This window comes from Trachypithecus francoisi, unplaced genomic scaffold (assembly GCF_009764315.1).
Source record: "Trachypithecus francoisi isolate TF-2019V2 unplaced genomic scaffold, Tfra_2.0 Lachesis_group10, whole genome shotgun sequence".
NCBI lineage: Eukaryota > Metazoa > Chordata > Mammalia > Primates > Cercopithecidae > Trachypithecus > Trachypithecus francoisi.
This window is the reverse complement of record NW_022681455.1, coordinates 119087476-119105165: the sequence shown is the minus strand read 5'-3', so window position 1 is coordinate 119105165 and position 17690 is coordinate 119087476. Positions and strand designations below refer to the sequence as shown.

Sequence of the window (17690 nt, the reverse complement as noted above, 5' to 3'; positions counted from 1 at the left end):
CCTATCCTTTTTCCCCATAATCAGAGTTTGCCTCGCACTCTAGAAGCTCAAAATGCCAGTTATCCACTTTTCTATTCTCCTTTATATCTAGGATATAAATAGGTGACTCAGTCCCAACCAGTGGAGTCTCACAGGAAGTCAACTCAGGAGGACAGTTCTGAAGCAGAATGCTCTCTCTCTCAATAAAGGGAAAAGGCATGCAATGAGGAGCCTCACCCCACCCATCTGTGCCTTCAGACCTTATCAAGTAGGATGCAATGGCTGGCACCACAGAAGCCACCTTGTAAGCATGAGGGAAAAGTGAAGATCATCACAAAGGAGCTACCCATATAGTAGCCAAACACAACCCTTGCTGCCTCAGCTCCTCTGGACACATGGGAAAGCAAAAGTTCTATTATTCCAACCATCTTTAAGTGGGTGTTAATAACTTGCGGCCTAAAGCAGCTAAACTGATGTAAAAAATTAACCTCAGAAAGGTCAAATCATTTTTAAATTATGTAACTAAAAGGTAGCAGAGGCTGCGTTTTGAATACAACTCTCAGGATTCTAAATCCTTTGCCCTTTTCCAACTTATTTATATCCATTGGTCTCTGGACTAAGCAAGCACTGTGAACTTAAAAGCTTTGGACATAATGACGAAAGACTACTCAAAACAATGCTAGTGGTAATCCAAGGCAGGAAGAAGAATGTTTCAGGCTGCGAGAAGGTGGCCTCAGTGGGGGTAAGAGGAGCCCAAGCAGCTACTAGATGTTTCTGTTGACAGGCAACTGCAGGAAAGCACCAGTGTGGTCCAACGACAGAGGGGTCCTGAGAGTCCAGTTTTCTAACATATCTGGACTGGCAAGAGAAAGGCAACCAGAGAATTCAGTCCTCACTCAGGAGTCTTGAGATGTTTAGATTCGTGAAGAATACAATGAAATTTCCACTTTGAAAATCATATTAACCCCTCCCAACAGAAAGAAGCCTGTTTCATACACCCTCTGCTTTGTATGTGATATACCAATGGACCAACACATATTCAAACAGGGGACTTTGTCCTTGATGGCATCTACAGTGTAGTCAGCTAGGTGGAAAGGGGGAGAAGTATTTTTCTAAAATACTAATTTCAAGAACAAATCAACATCTATTATCTCCTTCATCATGTTTTAAATTGTAACAACTATAAATCACCCTGCAGCGGGTTATTCAAGGGCAGAATTACCCCGTATAGCTTTCACGAAGGTTAGAAGAATGACATCTTGTGCTTTTTCTAGCTATAATTTATAACTTTGCAACAGAACCAGCCTTGCCGGCCCATCCATTAGCAGAGTAGCCGCACATCCGTTACAACTCAGCACGATGACTGGCTTTACACGGGCACAGGAAACGTAACCCGATCGTCGCAGAAGTTCCATAAACGTAAGCCATTTTTTGATGTAAAATGATTTGAAAATGCAGTTCCCTAAAACATCTGCTAAGCTCTTGCTACCCTAACACATGATATTCTTTCTACTGTTACCTGCCAACACAAATATTTGGTTGCACAAAACACTCCTAAGAGGCACGTGACAGTGCTCAGCTTCACATTTACATACTGGTCCACAAAGGACTGGCTTGGACTTGGGAACTCTGGCAAGGATGTGTTTACCAGAAATGAAAGCTTATGTGGAAAGAAAAGGAGGAGGGGTGCGGCATTCATTTCAGTGAAGGTGCTGTCAAACATTTAAAAAAGGAAGCATAACTGCATAACTAGCTATAGATGGCAGGGGAACTACTGTGCATTGGATGCAGCAAATGCAGCTGTGAGTAGCAAGTGAAAGTTTACAAGGCTGGTATATCATTTTACTGAACACGCTGGGTGAGCTCTCTGCTTTTCAACTACAAAATAAAGATAATAATTCTAAGATTGCAGAACTTGGAATTATTAACTCTAATAGAAATTATAAGAAATTAATAAAGATATATGCTGATACATAAAGCATCGTGGTATCTGGGATAAACTGCCAACCTGCATATCTATTTGGAAGTGCGGTAGGATTCTAAAGTCATCACACGTGGCTACAACCGTAAAAAGCCAAGATTAGCCTTGAAAATCCCTTATGCGGGATACAATGTATCCCAGATACAATGCCTGGTTTTGTGAATTAAAACCCATAGAATAATATGTATATACAAATATAGATACTAAAATACACTACGTTTTTTTCACCAACTGAGAAGATCTTACCAAACAATACATACCAATGCATGCATGTGCAAAACATTTTAGAGTAATTTAACTGCAGAAAAGAATGTTCTAGAGACAGGAAAATAAACAGGCAATGCACGCATGACGTGACTTCATTATGAGAAAGTGCTCAGCAAATGTTAGTTTCCTTTAAAATATTTTAGAAGCAGCTATTTGAAGTATCCTGCATCTTTTTTAGAAGGACATTTAAAAATAACTCAATTTCCAAGTTTATCTGTGATTTTTATTTTACCATAAATTGGAGGAAGGAGGAAACAAACACCTCCCCCAGAACCCCCCAAATCACTTGTCCAGTTCTCTAGATCTGAAGAGGAAGAGGGAGGCAGAGATATGGCTTTACCAGTAGGGGCCGCTGTGCTGAGAATTGATTCCTGTGAGTTGCTCATTAGTGATTATTATACTGCAGGCAGCCAAAATGGAAAAATTAATTAATTTCAAAGTGATAATGCATTTACAGCAACAATTAGAAATATATAACTGTAAAAGGGCAACATTTAAAAGACAGATTACATTTAATAAAGTTGCACAAGAACATCCAATTGTAAAATTACTGATCTGCAACAATATTCCTTAAAGAGGCACTTAAAATAGCCTGACTCCATGAAGGGTGACCTAATTACTGTAACTAAAATCACCGTAGTCACAGCAAGTCACAGCAAATAAAAAAGGGACGTTGATATTAGAATACTGCTGTTTAATACTTAAGGGAGCTGGCTACAGGGAAGAAATGAAGGCAGGGCTTCGAAGCACAAGGCTGGGTTGTATTTCTTGCTCCCTTGACCTCATGCAACGGAATGTGTACTCCAGCAATACTCGTGTCAGAAGCAAACACCCTCTCTAAGGTGAAAGGCAGACAAGGCAGACCACACTAGCCATCTGGTTATAGGGAGACTGCGTCTGTGCTAAGCTTCTCAATCACAATTAGAAACCCAGCCACATGTGGCCCATGGCTACCTTACTGGAGAGCCAGATTATAATCATTGCAGAAATTCTACGTCCATCATTATTGATGTTATATGCATTATTGTCAGTCCTTACACCAACGTGTATCGCAATTTTCGTCTTAATGAGACAGACTCAGAACGCTGGCGACCTAAGTTGTTCCAGTGGTCAAGGGTAAGAGCTGAGATGAGCCATCAGCACCATTAGCAGGAGAGCTGCGAGGTCCACTGTCCCAGGTTACCACTTTTTTCTCTGGCCACCACCAGGAAACCATGTCAAATCCCATCTCAAGTACAAGGGAAATGCTCACGTCCCCTGCCCTTTCTATGAGTGACCCTCCCCTGACAACCTGAACAAAACCTGGGATTTTTGCGACGTCACCACTGTTCTCCAAACCCTCTCATGAGCTACCCGCTCATTTTCCCACAGCTTTCTCACCCAGAGACCTAAAGCCTAGTGCGCGTTTAATCTTTTACCCAGGGCTGCTCCCAGAGGACATCTGCTTCTCGCAAGCCTTGCCTTGCTCTAGGCATTGAGACCTGTTCACAAGTAGTCTCTGAGCTCTCCTGCCAGGGCAACAGGAGAGACTGTGGTAGGGTGCGGCAGAGGCTGCTGCACACGGGTAGGGTAGGCAAAGGAATTAGGCACAGAGGTTGGGCATCTGTTGTTACTAGGACACACTCCAGGTATGGTGCTCACTGAGTTGCAACCTTCGTCCAGTTCATTGTGCATCCTCCCCCACATGGTAATCCTTCTGCCTCCGTTTCTAACCCCATACTCTGGTTTTCCACTCAGCCCAAGTCCTGAGCACCCTTACCCCCAAAACAGCAACACTCTGGTACCATGATACAGTCACCGACCCAACTTAATTTGCTAGTACTTTTTAGAAATACTCCTGTTAGGTTCAACCACCCAACATTCAAGTCTGACTTTATTAAGCATATTATATTAAATATTAGATAATAACTCTTCTCCAATAAATAAAAATATTTACCCTGCATTTATATTTTAGCAGAACTTGTCTTCCTTCTTTTCCTACCTGCCCTGGCTCAGAGTCCCTAAACAATATGATCAGGCCACAAAATAATAGTTTCCACTATTTTGTCAACAACTCCTCATCCACTCGCGTTGACGACAAATCGCAAGGTGCTTCTATCACCCTTCACCAAATTCCATACAGTCACAGAGTCATCTCTAAATCTTTCCCATTATGTCCCTCCGATTAGGGACCTTACAGAAGAAGGAGAAAATGAACTCTCTGATGCCACCGAACCCAGTTCCTTAGAACCCATCAGTGATCAAATCCTAGTGAGATGACTCAACACCCAAAGATTACAAATGATGGTTGATTGGGCTTGCTAATGCGGAAGGCACTGGGCCAGCAGAAAATAAGGAAGAATCCACCTCTCTCCTCTCCTCATTCCTAAACGCCTCATTTAAACAGCACTGGCACCCAGTTCAGATCCATATTCTTTCTTTTCATGCCAACTGAAGGACAGAGCAAAGTATGAGGCATAACCAGGGTCAAAGAAACCAGCATGAAGAGGCTGCGCTTATGCAATCATCAGGAGCAAAGTGATGGGGAAATTTCAAAACCCTGTGATCCACCTGCAGATAAGTTTCATTCATTATTTCCTAAGATCAATCCCACCCTGCGGCACGGAGAACCACTCTCCATATGTGCCTTCACTGCAACTGATCCTAAGTGTTCAGCTCTCGGAATATGTCTGTTTACTTTGCATAAAAACCACTTGGGAGATTAGAATAAAAGATGTACTTACTTATTTCCTCCTAAGCAGTTCTTTTAAGCAGTTCAAAAGACTTTTGATGTGGTTTTAAAAGTCGCTCCCAAATACCAAGGTTAAGGATGGCAGGTGGGAATGAGTGTAAGAGAAGGCAGCAGACGGTTTCTAAGGCTGTGAGATTGGTTGGAGGATAATAGGCCAGTGATACTTCTTTTTTTGTTGTTGTTTTGCTTTGTTTTATTAACATCCTAGGTTCAACTTTGAAGGCCTGTGGTATCTCTAAAAGCCAAATGTGTTTTGGAAAAGGAAGATTTCTGTACAGTAGATTTCAAGTTTGGGTAACTGGAATACTGGTGTCCACTAATAGGAAGACGTTTTTGAAGTCCTTTGGTTTTGAAAAATAATCTACCAAATATATTGTGGAAAATATGCTTTCTTCATTCAAATTACTTCCTACTAAAACAGTTTCACAGAAGAATGTTCTTAAGATGGTTGATAAATGAACATCAAATTATAAAAACATCGTATCACCCTTGTAAACACTTTCAAATGTAACCACAGTACCGTGATTCATCCAAAATCATCTTTGGGAAAGTAAAGAAGAAAACACACTCCTAGCCGTCAAAGGATTCTCCAACAGAGGATTACACCCATTAGAAGAAGAATTTAGAACATCAGATACAGATTTTCGACAAAACAAAGGAATCACATCTCCTGAAAATTCAGTAGTCACAAATCTTTGTTGTCCACCTACTGACACAAAACAGCAGTTTTCAAGCACTCCACTCAACAAAATAGATTTTCAAGGTTTCTGAATAAAAAACCCCCCAAAAAACAAAACTTAACAACAACAAAAAATCACCATTTCCATAAGGACTTTCAGCCATACTTAACATGATACTGAAACCCACATCGTCCACCCAAGCCCTCCAAAATGCATTTACCCAAACAGATTTAATCTAAAGTTGACGCAAATATGTTCAAGAGCCCTTTATGATGGGCGGGACAATGTTATTCCTGAGACGACTCAAGCCCGCAAGAAGTAAAAAGGTGGAGACACATGTGCGCAGGTTTCTCTAGGACCCAAGGTGTTTGCGGCGCCAGAAGCTGTTCTCTTACCATGGACTTGGTGAAAGGCCTCGCCAAGGTAAACAGCAGTGTGTACACCCACCAGCTGCGATGAATGTTGGAGTACATCATATTTCCAGGATGCACTGCGTTCGACGTGACCCCGCGCGGGGAGAGGCGACGGTGCAGCTCGTTGGAGAAGAGGACGTTGCAGAGCTTGGACCTGTTATAAGCCAGCATTGCCCAATAGTCGTTTTTTGATGGAGAGAGACGACTGAAGTCCAGTTTTCCCAAGGAGTCATTAATATCTGTAAATCTTAAAAATAGGAAATATGACGTGAAGCAACCAAGTTCTGACTTCCCATACAGCTTTTTAATTTTATTAGAAATCTAAGGAAGGCTGGCTGCAGAGGCTCACATCTGTAATCCCAGCACTTTGGGAGGCCGAAACGACCGGATCACCTGAGGTCAGGAGTTCAAGATACCCTGGTCAACATGGCAAAACCTCATCTCTACTAAAAATACAAAAATCAGCCAGGTGTGGTGGCATGCCTGTACGTGGGAGGCTGAGACAAGAGAATCGCTGGAACACGGGAGGCAGAGGTTGCAGTGAGCCAAGATCAGGCCACTGCACTCCAGCCTGGGCAACAGAGCTAGACTGCATCTCAAAAAAAAAAAAAAAAGAGAGAATCTGAGAAAACTATGTAGAGATGACTAAAAACTCAATCTTGCATACATCAAAACAAAGTCTCCCTTAAAGATTGACAATGGTGATTTAACAATATAAACATAGGTCACGTGTGGTGGTTCTTGCCTGTAACCTCAGCACTTTAGGAAGCTGAGGTGGGAGGACTGCTTGAGTGTAGGAGTTCAAGACCAGCCTGGGGAAGATAGGGAGACACTATGTCTACAAAAAATAAACAATTAGTTGGGTATGGTGGCACACGCCTGTGGTCCCAGCTACTTGGGAGGCTGAGGCAGGAGGATCGCTTCAGCCTGAGAGATCGAGGTTGCGGTGAGCTATGACTGTGCCACTGAACTCTTGCCTGGGCAACAGAGTGAGACTTCCATCTCTAAAAGAAAGAATTTAAAATTAAAAAATTAAAAAAATAAAAAAGCATTGACTCGAAAGACAGACTTCAGTAAAGACCCACACTCATAAGTGTAGCAGTCCTGACATGCTGAACTCCCTCCCCACCCACTAACATATATTTTTCAAAACCTTCAACAGGAAGTTCAAAGATAATTAAATTAAACAGAAAAGCATCTTAAATAAAGGGCTGCTGCTTTTGGAAACAGAAAGATATCACATTCCTAACCTTTGACAAGGCTTTCCTGGATGATTTTAGCTAATGCTTGAGTGCTGTATATTTTCATTTGAGCATCCAAGAAAATATAGATGAGTCTTGTTGCCTCCAAGACTCTTTTCTAGATTAAAAATTAATGATTATAAAGGGGTTATAACCTTGGTGAGGTGCCATCAACAGACTTATACGTTTAAAAGATAAATGTAAACAAAGCCAAGATAAGTTCTGGCACAGTCTGATGTTTTTAAGTATACCCACGGCATGGATGTACACAAATCAACGTAACTAGTTGATGTTTTATAATTGGGTCTGACAGAGTCATTAAACACCAGCTGTTTGTTTCTTTCCCTTTGTCTCTTTCTTTTAAATAACAACAATGTAGTGATTGCCCTTACAAAATGGATCACAACAAACAAAAGGTATTTTCTAAATGGTCTCATCTTTGTCAAAGGACCCCCTCATATTCTGCTTCTGTAAGTTCATTCTGGGCACCAGGTAATGAGGAAGCATAATGGGAATCCTCTAGAAAACTGCTATGGAAAACAAAAAGCAAAAAGTAAAATGAAAATTATGGAACAATCCTATTGTTCCTTAATATCAGCAGCTCGTGGTGGGCTAAGACCAAGAAAAGCATGGCAAGGGCAGATGTAATTCATGTTTTAATGGAAATTAAATATCCCTTCCACAGGACTCAGTGACATCCAGTTTCTAGTGTTAAATGACATAGCTGCTCTAAAGCCATCAACAAAGTCAATGGCCAGAGATGTCATCAGGGATTCAGAAATGAGATCTTGAAACGAATTGTTGGCTGCCCATTTTCAAGTACTCAAACCACAGGAAGAGTCCAACTTCCAAGCTTAATTGTCTAAGGCAGTGGAACTCAGCGGAAAATTTGAAAATATATGAGGGCCTTCTTCCGGTTGTCATGATGATTGCTGGTGATGGTAGCAGGGATGGAAGTTCTCTTGCAATGCAGATGAAGTCTTGCTCAATGAAGACTGCCCCAGTGGACACTCATGCAGATGAAAAGCCTGTGGATAATTATCTGAGCCTAGAAACATCCACTGAATTTCCAGGTGGGTAGTGCAACAACATACATGTAGAATGAATGAAAGCACTTTCAGATTTTGTGTGATTTCTGGATGGTGACTGACATCATTTGGCTGTGTCCCCACCCAAATCTCACCTCGAATTGTAATAACCCCCATGCATCACGGACAGGGCCAGGTGGAGATAACGGAATCATGGGGGTGGATTCTCCCATACTGTTCTCGTGGTATTGAAAAAGTCTCATGAGCTCTGATGGTTTTATAAACGGGAATTCCCCTGCACATGCTCTCTTGCCTGTCATGTAAGACATCCCTTTGCTCTTCTTCATCTTCCACCATGATTGTGAGGCCTCCCCAGCCATGTGGAACCATGAGCCCCTTAATCCTGTCTCCTATATAAATTACCCAGTCTCAGGTATGTCTTTCTTAGCAGCATTAGAACAGACTAATACAGTCAGGCCTCACTCAAGGTTGGTGGTACTGGAGTCTGCAATACCACACACCTGGTAAGGGTGTGCTTTTTTTTTTTTTTGAGTCCACTCAAGGTGATTCATGCGTGGATACATGCGTTCCATCTTTCCTGTAGCCCGGCCCAAGCATTCACGTGTTGAAACACACACCATTTTGTTTCTGTTATTTTTTATTTGCATTACAGTAAAGCCATCATATCGAATTAAAAATATATTTGTACATGTAATTTATGTTATTTGCGAACTTTATTTCAACATAATAAGGTATTACAGAAGACTTGTCACACAAAGGTGCTACTGAGATGAGAATCCAATGATCCCAGGTATGGAACAGGACTTGAACACTCTATCGACATGGCATAGAAAACAGGGACAAGGATTTAGAGAGTATCCAAAAGCTATGGAATATAGCACCATCCATTCCCTCTCTCTACTCATCTTTTATCAACTGCTGCCAGAAACCCTTCTTGGCATGTTTGTTTAGCCTGACCCAGTTCAGGGATTACTTCTTCTAGGAAGCTCCCCATAATGAACTCTTCCACAACTGGATATCATGGTGATTTTTTGGGTGGAAGTTAGGGAGAGAATGAAAGAAGCCATGGAAGGCAGACAAAAATACATGTGCCCATGGACATTAAGTATCCACTCTTCAGGACCCAGGTCATGACACCATTCCTAGCATTCAGTGACACTCCTGGCCTTCCAAGATCGGTGAAATGGCTCGCTATGCCATCTTTCTGTTCTGTCTGTACATTGCTCCTCTGTCATCACCATGCCAGCCTGTAAGTCAACTGATCACCTGATTCCAAAACTAGACTGTGAATTAATGGAAAGTAGACTGTAAGACTCTTGAGTGTTGCTTACTACAGTGCCTGACACATAGTAAGGACTCAACACAGAATTAAAGTTTGGTCATGGGTTTGGAATTTCAATCCAAGGACCAAGTCTTTAATAAAAACCAAAGGAACGCAAATCCCATGATGAGAATTTGACAGTTTCCCTTGCTTCAAGTCTTGCCCTAAAGGTAAAATTTACCACTAGGTTCAACTCTTCCATGTTTTCCATTAATGTTTACATGTGGAACTTCCTAATGTTTAGGGCTTTTGGTTTTTGCTTATTTTTTTAGAGACAAGGTCTTGCTTTGTTGCCTATGCTAATCTCAACTCTTGAGCTCAAGGGATCCTCCCGCCTCAGTTTCCTGAGTGGCTGGTATTACAGGTATACACCATCATCACACACAGTGATTTTCTACTGTTAAGAATAAGGTCCCCACTTAGGTATTTAAGGATAACACAGAAGTATCTCATGACTAGGGAACACTGAGTAAATTAAATGTCTAAGAGGAGAAAGTCATTTCTTCTTGATTCCTAACCTAGAAATAAGACAAAAGAATCCCATGATGAAAAATGAGAACCAGGAAGGACAGTTTCAACATGGAGAAGTAGCAGCTGCTACATATCAGGCACTCTCTCAGCAAACAGCCCTTCCCTAAAAGGTTGACCCCTGATTTCCTTCCCCACCGTCTCCTGGGCAGATATCCTACTTTTACACTCTCATTAGCTAGCACTGACAGTCCTCCAGGAAGTGGCAAGTGTGGGCTGGATTCTGATCTCTCTGAGCCAAAAAAGGCTTCCTGAAAAACGACTATGTTCACCTCTCAGCTCCATAGGTAGTAAAACAACTCTTCAGATGCTGCCGACTCTATTTTCAAGTTGACAAACTGACAAAGCCAAACAATTATGTCTTAATAGAATTCTCCCTTACTAGTACATTAAAATATTGACATTTGTTCTGTGGACAGTAACACTTGCTTAGTAAGGGCCCCCCTTCCCCCCCACTCTTGTATATACACGTTGAGGGTTTTGCTTTTTGGGTTTGTTTGTTTGTTTTTTTTTTTTTTGAGACGAGGTCTTGCTCTATCACCTAGGCTGATGACAATCTCCCTCCACTGGTGCAATCTGCACTGGTACAATCTCCACTCACTGCAGTCTCCGCCTCTCAGGTTCAAGCAATTCTTCTGCCTCAGCCTCCCAAATAGCTGGGATTATAGGCGTCCACCACCACAACTGGCTAAATTTTGTATTTTTAGTAGAGATGGGGTTTCGCCATGCTGGCCAGGCTGATCTCAAACTCCGGAGTGCTGGGATTACAGGTATCAGCCACTGTGCCTGGCCTATACTGCATTTTTTTAACTAATAATTTTTAATCTTTATTTTAGAGATGGGGTCTCACTCTGTCACCCAGGCTGGAATGCAGTGACAGGATCAAAGCTTACTGCAACCTCAAACTCCCGGCCTCAGGCCATCCTCCCACCTCACCCTCTTACTAGATGGGATTATAGGCATGTGCCATCAAGCCCAATTTTATTGAGGATTTTTTAAATTCCCTCCTAAAATAATTAGGCTGGATTCTATCTACACAGAAGCTCAGAAACTCCGTGTGTTTGTGTGTCTATGTCTGTGTGTGTGTGTGTGTGTCACTGTGTGATTTTGTGCGAGGGGTGGGAGAGGGCAATTTGGCACTCAATCCAGCTGCAGCCATTGAGGGTTGTTCAACCAGCACTCTGCTCTTTTCATTCTACTTTAACTGTTATCTGAAATTTTTTCACAGCAAGGAAGTCAACTTCTCATTTCACTATGATGTATTCTAGGTATGCAGAAACTCAATTCAGTTGCTCAGATTCCAGATGAGTAACTAAAACACAGTGAAGACACAGGAAGGCTAATAAATATTTTGCCTTGGGGCAGTCTAGTGTAGTATTTTCTGCAAACATAGGACTTTATTTTTTCCCCTAACAGGGGGTCTTGACTCCAACGAAGAGATTCTGCCAAGGTTTATGGAGGTAATTATATATCAACACTTGCATTTTACAGCATGGTTTAGGGCCCTGGGTTCTTGGGTAGTGAGCAAAGTGTTTTCACGTACCGCCTGTGCCCCAAGTCACCAAGCTCACTCATGGGAGCCAAGGGATGCAATGCGAAGGTAATACACAAGCCAGCCTGGGGAAATTGCCATTTTGTTAAAACACCTTTAAATGATGTGCCAAGAAGCCGGGCGCGGTGGCTCATGCCGGGTAATCACAGCACTTTGGGGAGCCAAGGAGGGCGAATCACAAGGTCAAGAGATCGAGACCATCCTGGCCAACATGGTGAAACCCTGTCTCTACTAAAAATACAAAAATTAGCTGGGCGTGGTGGTGGATGCCTGTAGTCCCAGCTACTCAGGAGGTTGAGGCAGGAGAATCGCTTAAACCTGCAAGTCAGAGGTTGCAATGAGCTGGGATCACGCCACTGCACTCTAGCCTGGCAACAGAGCGAGACTCTCTCTCAAAAAATAATAGTAATAACAACAATGTGCAAAGAATAATTGGAAAGCAGAAAACTAGTGCCAGCCATCAGACAGGAGTGAGCATGACAACACACTTCAGAAAGGCCTCCCTACAAACTAAGATAGGTCTAGTTCAAGAGTCCAAGTCCCTTCCTTTCAAATTAATCTTTTAAATGAAGCTAAGATTCGAATCTCCAAAGTAGGCACGAATTACACTGTAGTTAAGGAGAGAACAAAGACGTCACACAAAATACCATGTGAGATACAGATTTACAAAGGAGAGTGAGCAGCTGACAATTCAACATAATCTCCCATTAAATACCAGCTCATTTAAACATATCCCGTGGTGCCCTCCACATCTGGTGGATGACTGGGGCTGGCAGATTTATTTCTGGAGCTCTCTCTGCTGCCTGCCCCCACAGTAGCCTCCCTCGCCCCTTAACAGGGCCACTCCACTTTCTTTCACAAACCTGGTGTGATTTGCAAAGATAAGGCTGTCCAGATTTTGTTACCACCTAATTACTGGATGTTTCATGTCTTTTAACACGGGGGAGGATTATTACTGGCATTTTCCTTTCATTTCAGCCATCATAAATTTAAAATGGCAAAAGTAAATCTATCTGCAGTGTGTCACTTATACCATAAGCCTCTGTGTTTGGGAGTGATAAAGGTTTCAAGCTAACCCTTGGCTGGTCTCTCTCTTCCAAGTCCCAGGGGTTACATTTTATGGAAGTATGATTAAAAAAATAAGCTTCATTCTGGGTCACTAAAACATTTCAGGACTTAAGACGGAGAAGAAGGAAGAAAAAAATGGGTCCCTCTCACATTATTTCTTTTTCTAGCTACTCTGCTAAGAGTGTAAACTCCCCCCCAAACACACACCAAGCAAATGTGAAAGAGAGATCTCCCTAACACATATTAAATCCAGCCTCATCCAGCAAGGCCTTTGTCTTTTCGGAATATTTCTCTCTAGACAAACAGTTGTTTATCCAACTCTAGAAACAAATATGCTGAAAATACGATGAAATTTTCAAATGTCTTTTTCAGTCAATTGAATATTCTCCTAATGGCAATAGGAAAAAAGTGCCATCTGATGTTTTAATTGAAATTTTAACCAAAAGAGGCATGGCCAGATTTCTAATTTGCTCTAACTACAGTACTTCCCTTTCCACAATTACACAGCTAATGTCTGCATCGAATTCCCTAATTTCTCATTATAAAACAATTGGATTTCATCTCGCAGGCTTTAATTGCATTGTTTCTCCTGCTAGAGTAACTGCACATTCTTCTTGGTAAGATGTTGAAGTTGTTGAATTACAAATCAATAAAGGTCATGCCATTCAGATTTCATCAATTATTACTCCATCTCTAAGCAAAATCGACGAGGAGCTTGAAGTATAGTCATAAAAACAATCTTCATTGCTCTAGACAGTCTTTCTCAACAGTCCCCTACAATCACACAGACACACAAAAAAGACCTGGAAAAATTAAGTAAGCCAAGTTGAGTCCACCCACATGTCTCAAGTACGACTAATGAAAATTATTTTCAGAATGAGAGCCTTGGGGGAGTATTAGCTGGTATGAGAAAGGGGATAAGTGAACAAACATGCAATTCAAACCCACCGATGGGACTCTGAGGAGACCACAATGACACGGGCAGCAGCGGAGCGGCACAAAACATCCTGGAGGAGCTGGACAAGGTAGAAGTGGCCCAGATGATTCACTTGAAAGGTGGTCTCCAGGCCGTCTTTGGTGAGACTCCACGGTAGAGCAAAAGCTGCTGCGTTGCACACAAGCACATGAAGAGGCCTGAAAAATAAAATATTCTACATGAGGTGAACATAAACACTACCACCAAGCAGAATCAACGGTCCTTCAGGAATGAGAAATTCTTTCTTCGTATTCTAGATTCCAACCATTTAGAAATAGGATACCCTAGAACGTCACAAGGCTTGGAGTGGGCAACTGTCCTTTGTTACTGAGGATGAGAGGCTTTTTAGGACACAGGACTTTAAGTGCGAAAACCAGAACAGTGACAGGCAATCCGGGAAGAGCTGTCACCCTAGTTGGAACTCAGATTCAACCACCTGATTAACTCCGTCTTTCTTAATCATCCAAGTCGCACTTTGTCTGTAAATAAAAATAGTCCTTAAAATAGTTATGAGTAATAAAGGAGAAATTATGCTGTTAAAAAGGCTGGCATAGGGCCGGGCATGGGGGCTCACACCTGCAATCCCAGCACTTTGGGAGGCCAAGGCGGGTGGATCATTTGAGGTCAGGAGTTTGAGACCAGCCTGACCAACATGGTGAAACCCCAACTCTATCAAAATACAAAAAAAAAATTAGCCGGCTGTGGTGGTGCATGTCTGTAATCCCAGCTACTCAGGAGGCTGAGGCCGGAAAATCGCTTGAACCCATGAGGGAGAGGTTGCAGTGAGCTGAGATCATGCCACTGCACTCCAGCCTGACCAACAGAGCATGACTCTATCTCAACAAATAAACAAACAAACAAACAAAGAAAAAACAAAACAACTGACACAGGACCCAGGACTTCGTAGGTGCTAAGCAAGCATAGCAAGGGGGTAAATGCTCTGTCTAAAGAGAAGGGTACATATTGTTTAAAGATATAGAATTTCTTGTAGAGCTCAGATTAAATGAACGTTTTATAAAGAAGCCTAGAGATAGGTAAGTAGAAGCCTGTCATAATAGTCTCTCTTATTTTGTATATATTTAATTTTTTTTTTTTTTCTGACAAGATCTTGCTTTGTCATCCAGGCTGGAGTGTAGTGGTGTGGTCATAACTCACTGCAGTCTCAAACTCCCAGGCTCAGACGATCTTAGCCTCCTGAGTAACTGGGACTACAGGGGCACACCACCATGCATGGCTACTTGATTTCTTCTTTCTTATTTTTGTAGAGATGGACTCCCGCTATGTTGCCCAGGGTGATCTTGAGTTCCCGGTCTCAAGCAATCCCCCTGCCTAGGCCTCACAAACATAATAAAATTGTTAAAAATAAAAGTAATCCTTTCATGTGAATCAAAAAGTTAAATTCTCAAAAAGTAAATATATACTGGTGAAAAATCATAATGTACCAATAAGAATTGTACAACAAAATATACACAAGGCTATTCACAGTGTTTGTGATAAACTAAGGCAGCAAATTAGAAGTAAACTAAATACACCATTGAGGAATTATTACATTTAGAATATATCCACATGATAGAACACTATGCAGCCATTAAAATCATAAACAAATCTACAGACCTTATAAAACACGTTATAATATAAAATTTAATGTATTTTATTATCAGACACAGACACACACAGAAACAGAGAAAGAGAGAGAAAGAGATAGAAAGGTTATGAAAGATATATAAAAATAAGGGTGGGTGTGGTGGCTCACACCTGTAATCTCAGCATTTTGGGAGACTGAGGCAGGCAAATCACGAGGTCAGGAGTTCGAGAGCAGCCTAACCACATGGTGAAACCTCGTCTCTACTAGAAATAAAAAAATTAGCCCAGTGTGGTGGCACGCGCCTGTAATCCCAGCTACTTGGGAGGCCAAGGCAGGAGAATGGCTTGAACCCAGGAGGCGGAGGTTGTAGTGAGCTGAGATCATGCCACTGCACTCCAGCCTGGGGAACAGAGAGAGATTCCATCTCAAAGAAAAGAAAAAAATATATATATATATATACACACACACATATATATATACACACATATAGATAGATAGAAAGAAAGAAAGAAAGAAAGAAAGAAAGAAAGAAAGAAAGAAAGAAAGAAAGAAAGAAAGAAAGAAGGAAGGAAGAAGGCAGGCAGGCAGGCTAGGAACAGTGGCTCACCTCTGAAATTCCAGCACTTTGGGAGGCTGAGACAGGATAATCACTTGAGCCAGTATTCAAAACCAGCCTGAGCAACACAGCAAGACCCCATCTCAACAACCACCACCAGAACATTAGCCAGGTGTGGTGGTGTGTGCCTGTACTCCCACCTACTTGGAAGGCTGAGATAGGAGGATTACTTGAGCCCAGGAGTTTGAGGCTGCACTGAGCTATGATCATACCACTGCATGCATTAGAGCAAGACTCTGTCTCCAAATTAAAAAAAAGAAAGACAGTTTTCACATCGCAGCCTAACAGTTACAAGTTTTTAAAAAACAAACACTGGCATGCAATAAAGGGAAACATAAAGAAAAATCTTTATAGAAATTAAATATTCTGCTCTCTAAAAAAGTAAAACAAAAGTGAAAAATATATGCAATCATTTAGAGGCCCCATATTTTTACTATATAAACAGTTCTTACATATCTATGAGAGAACCATGTGTCTTCTAAGAGTCTAACAGAAACAGTGACATTAGAAATTTTATAAAACGAGATTACAAATAACCAGTGCAATACTTAACACCTCCAACTACACTAGTAAACATTAAAATATTTTCTATCAAATTAGCATATGTATTCATACTATTGTATTTGTATTACCTCATATAAAGTTGGGGGGTTGCACCCTAGATATTAAGTTGAAAACATGTATCATGAGAATTGAAAGGTTCATATTATTTCACCAAGTAATCCTCTTTCCAAGCAGTAAAGGATGTATGTAACAGGGGCAGCAGAAATGGCACAGTTAATATCACTAGGGAGAAGTATTTTTTCACTGATAATGTTTAGAATTGTCAGCACATCATTGTAAAAAGCAGATCAACTTTTAGCTAGCTTTGCTGTTGTTTTTCCATTCTATACAAAATGCTTCCCCGTTTTGCCTGCACCTGGGGCAGACCATTCCCATAGCTACCTCCCATCCTTTGGATATGCCACTGCTTCTGTAGTGGGTTGAATGGTAGGAATCTGTGAGTTGAATGGTACCTCCCGCCCCACTGCTTCCATAGTGGGTTGAATGGTAGGAATCTGTGAGTTGAATGGTACCTCCCACTCCATCGCTTCCATAGTGGGTTGGGTTGAATGGTAGCGATCTGTGAATGTGACCTTATCTGGAAAAAGGGTCTTCGCAAGTGTGATTAAGCCCACATCTTGAAACAAGATCATCTTGGATTAAAGTGGGCCTTAAATCCAATGACAGGACTATCCTTACAAAAAAGGAGAAGTGGAGAAGGAACACCCACAGAGAAGAAGATGGAAAGAGGTAGAGACTAGAGTGACTTAGACACAAGCCAAGAAATTCCAAGGATGGCTGGCAGTCACAAGAAGCTAGGAGACAGGCATGCAACAGACGCTCCTTCCAGCCTCCAGAAGGAACCAACGCTGTAGACCGCTTGATTTCAGACGTTCTCTGAAACTGTAAGAGACCAAAATTCTGTTGTTTCAAGCCACTCAATCTGTGTTAATTTGTTATAATAGTTTTAGAAAACTCAAATTCTTTCCTAATATTCAAACTTCATATAAAAGTTTATGCCCAAGAATGCATGGTACATCAACTAAAATTATAAAATTCTATATAAACTAGAAACAACCTAACATCCAGCAACAGAGGAGTAGATAAACAATGATTAAATCAAAGATTCCTAAACTTTCTCAATTTAATTGAAAAAGTAG

At 41.5% G+C, this 17690-nt stretch overlaps 1 protein-coding gene across 2 annotated transcripts in view; it reads right to left on the bottom strand.

Annotated features, from left to right (window-relative positions):
* The window catches only part of WWOX (WW domain containing oxidoreductase), a 1118448-nt gene that overhangs the window by 778438 nt on the left and 322320 nt on the right, over window positions 1–17690 (bottom strand). For both annotated transcript variants that reach the window (XM_033219092.1, XM_033219093.1), the window contains exons 7-8: window positions 13759–13944; window positions 6034–6298 (exon numbers count right to left, since the gene is read on the bottom strand). In XM_033219092.1, coding sequence (XP_033074983.1) covers window positions 6034–6298; window positions 13759–13944 — 451 coding nt within the window. The remainder of the gene's footprint in view (window positions 1–6033; window positions 6299–13758; window positions 13945–17690) is intronic.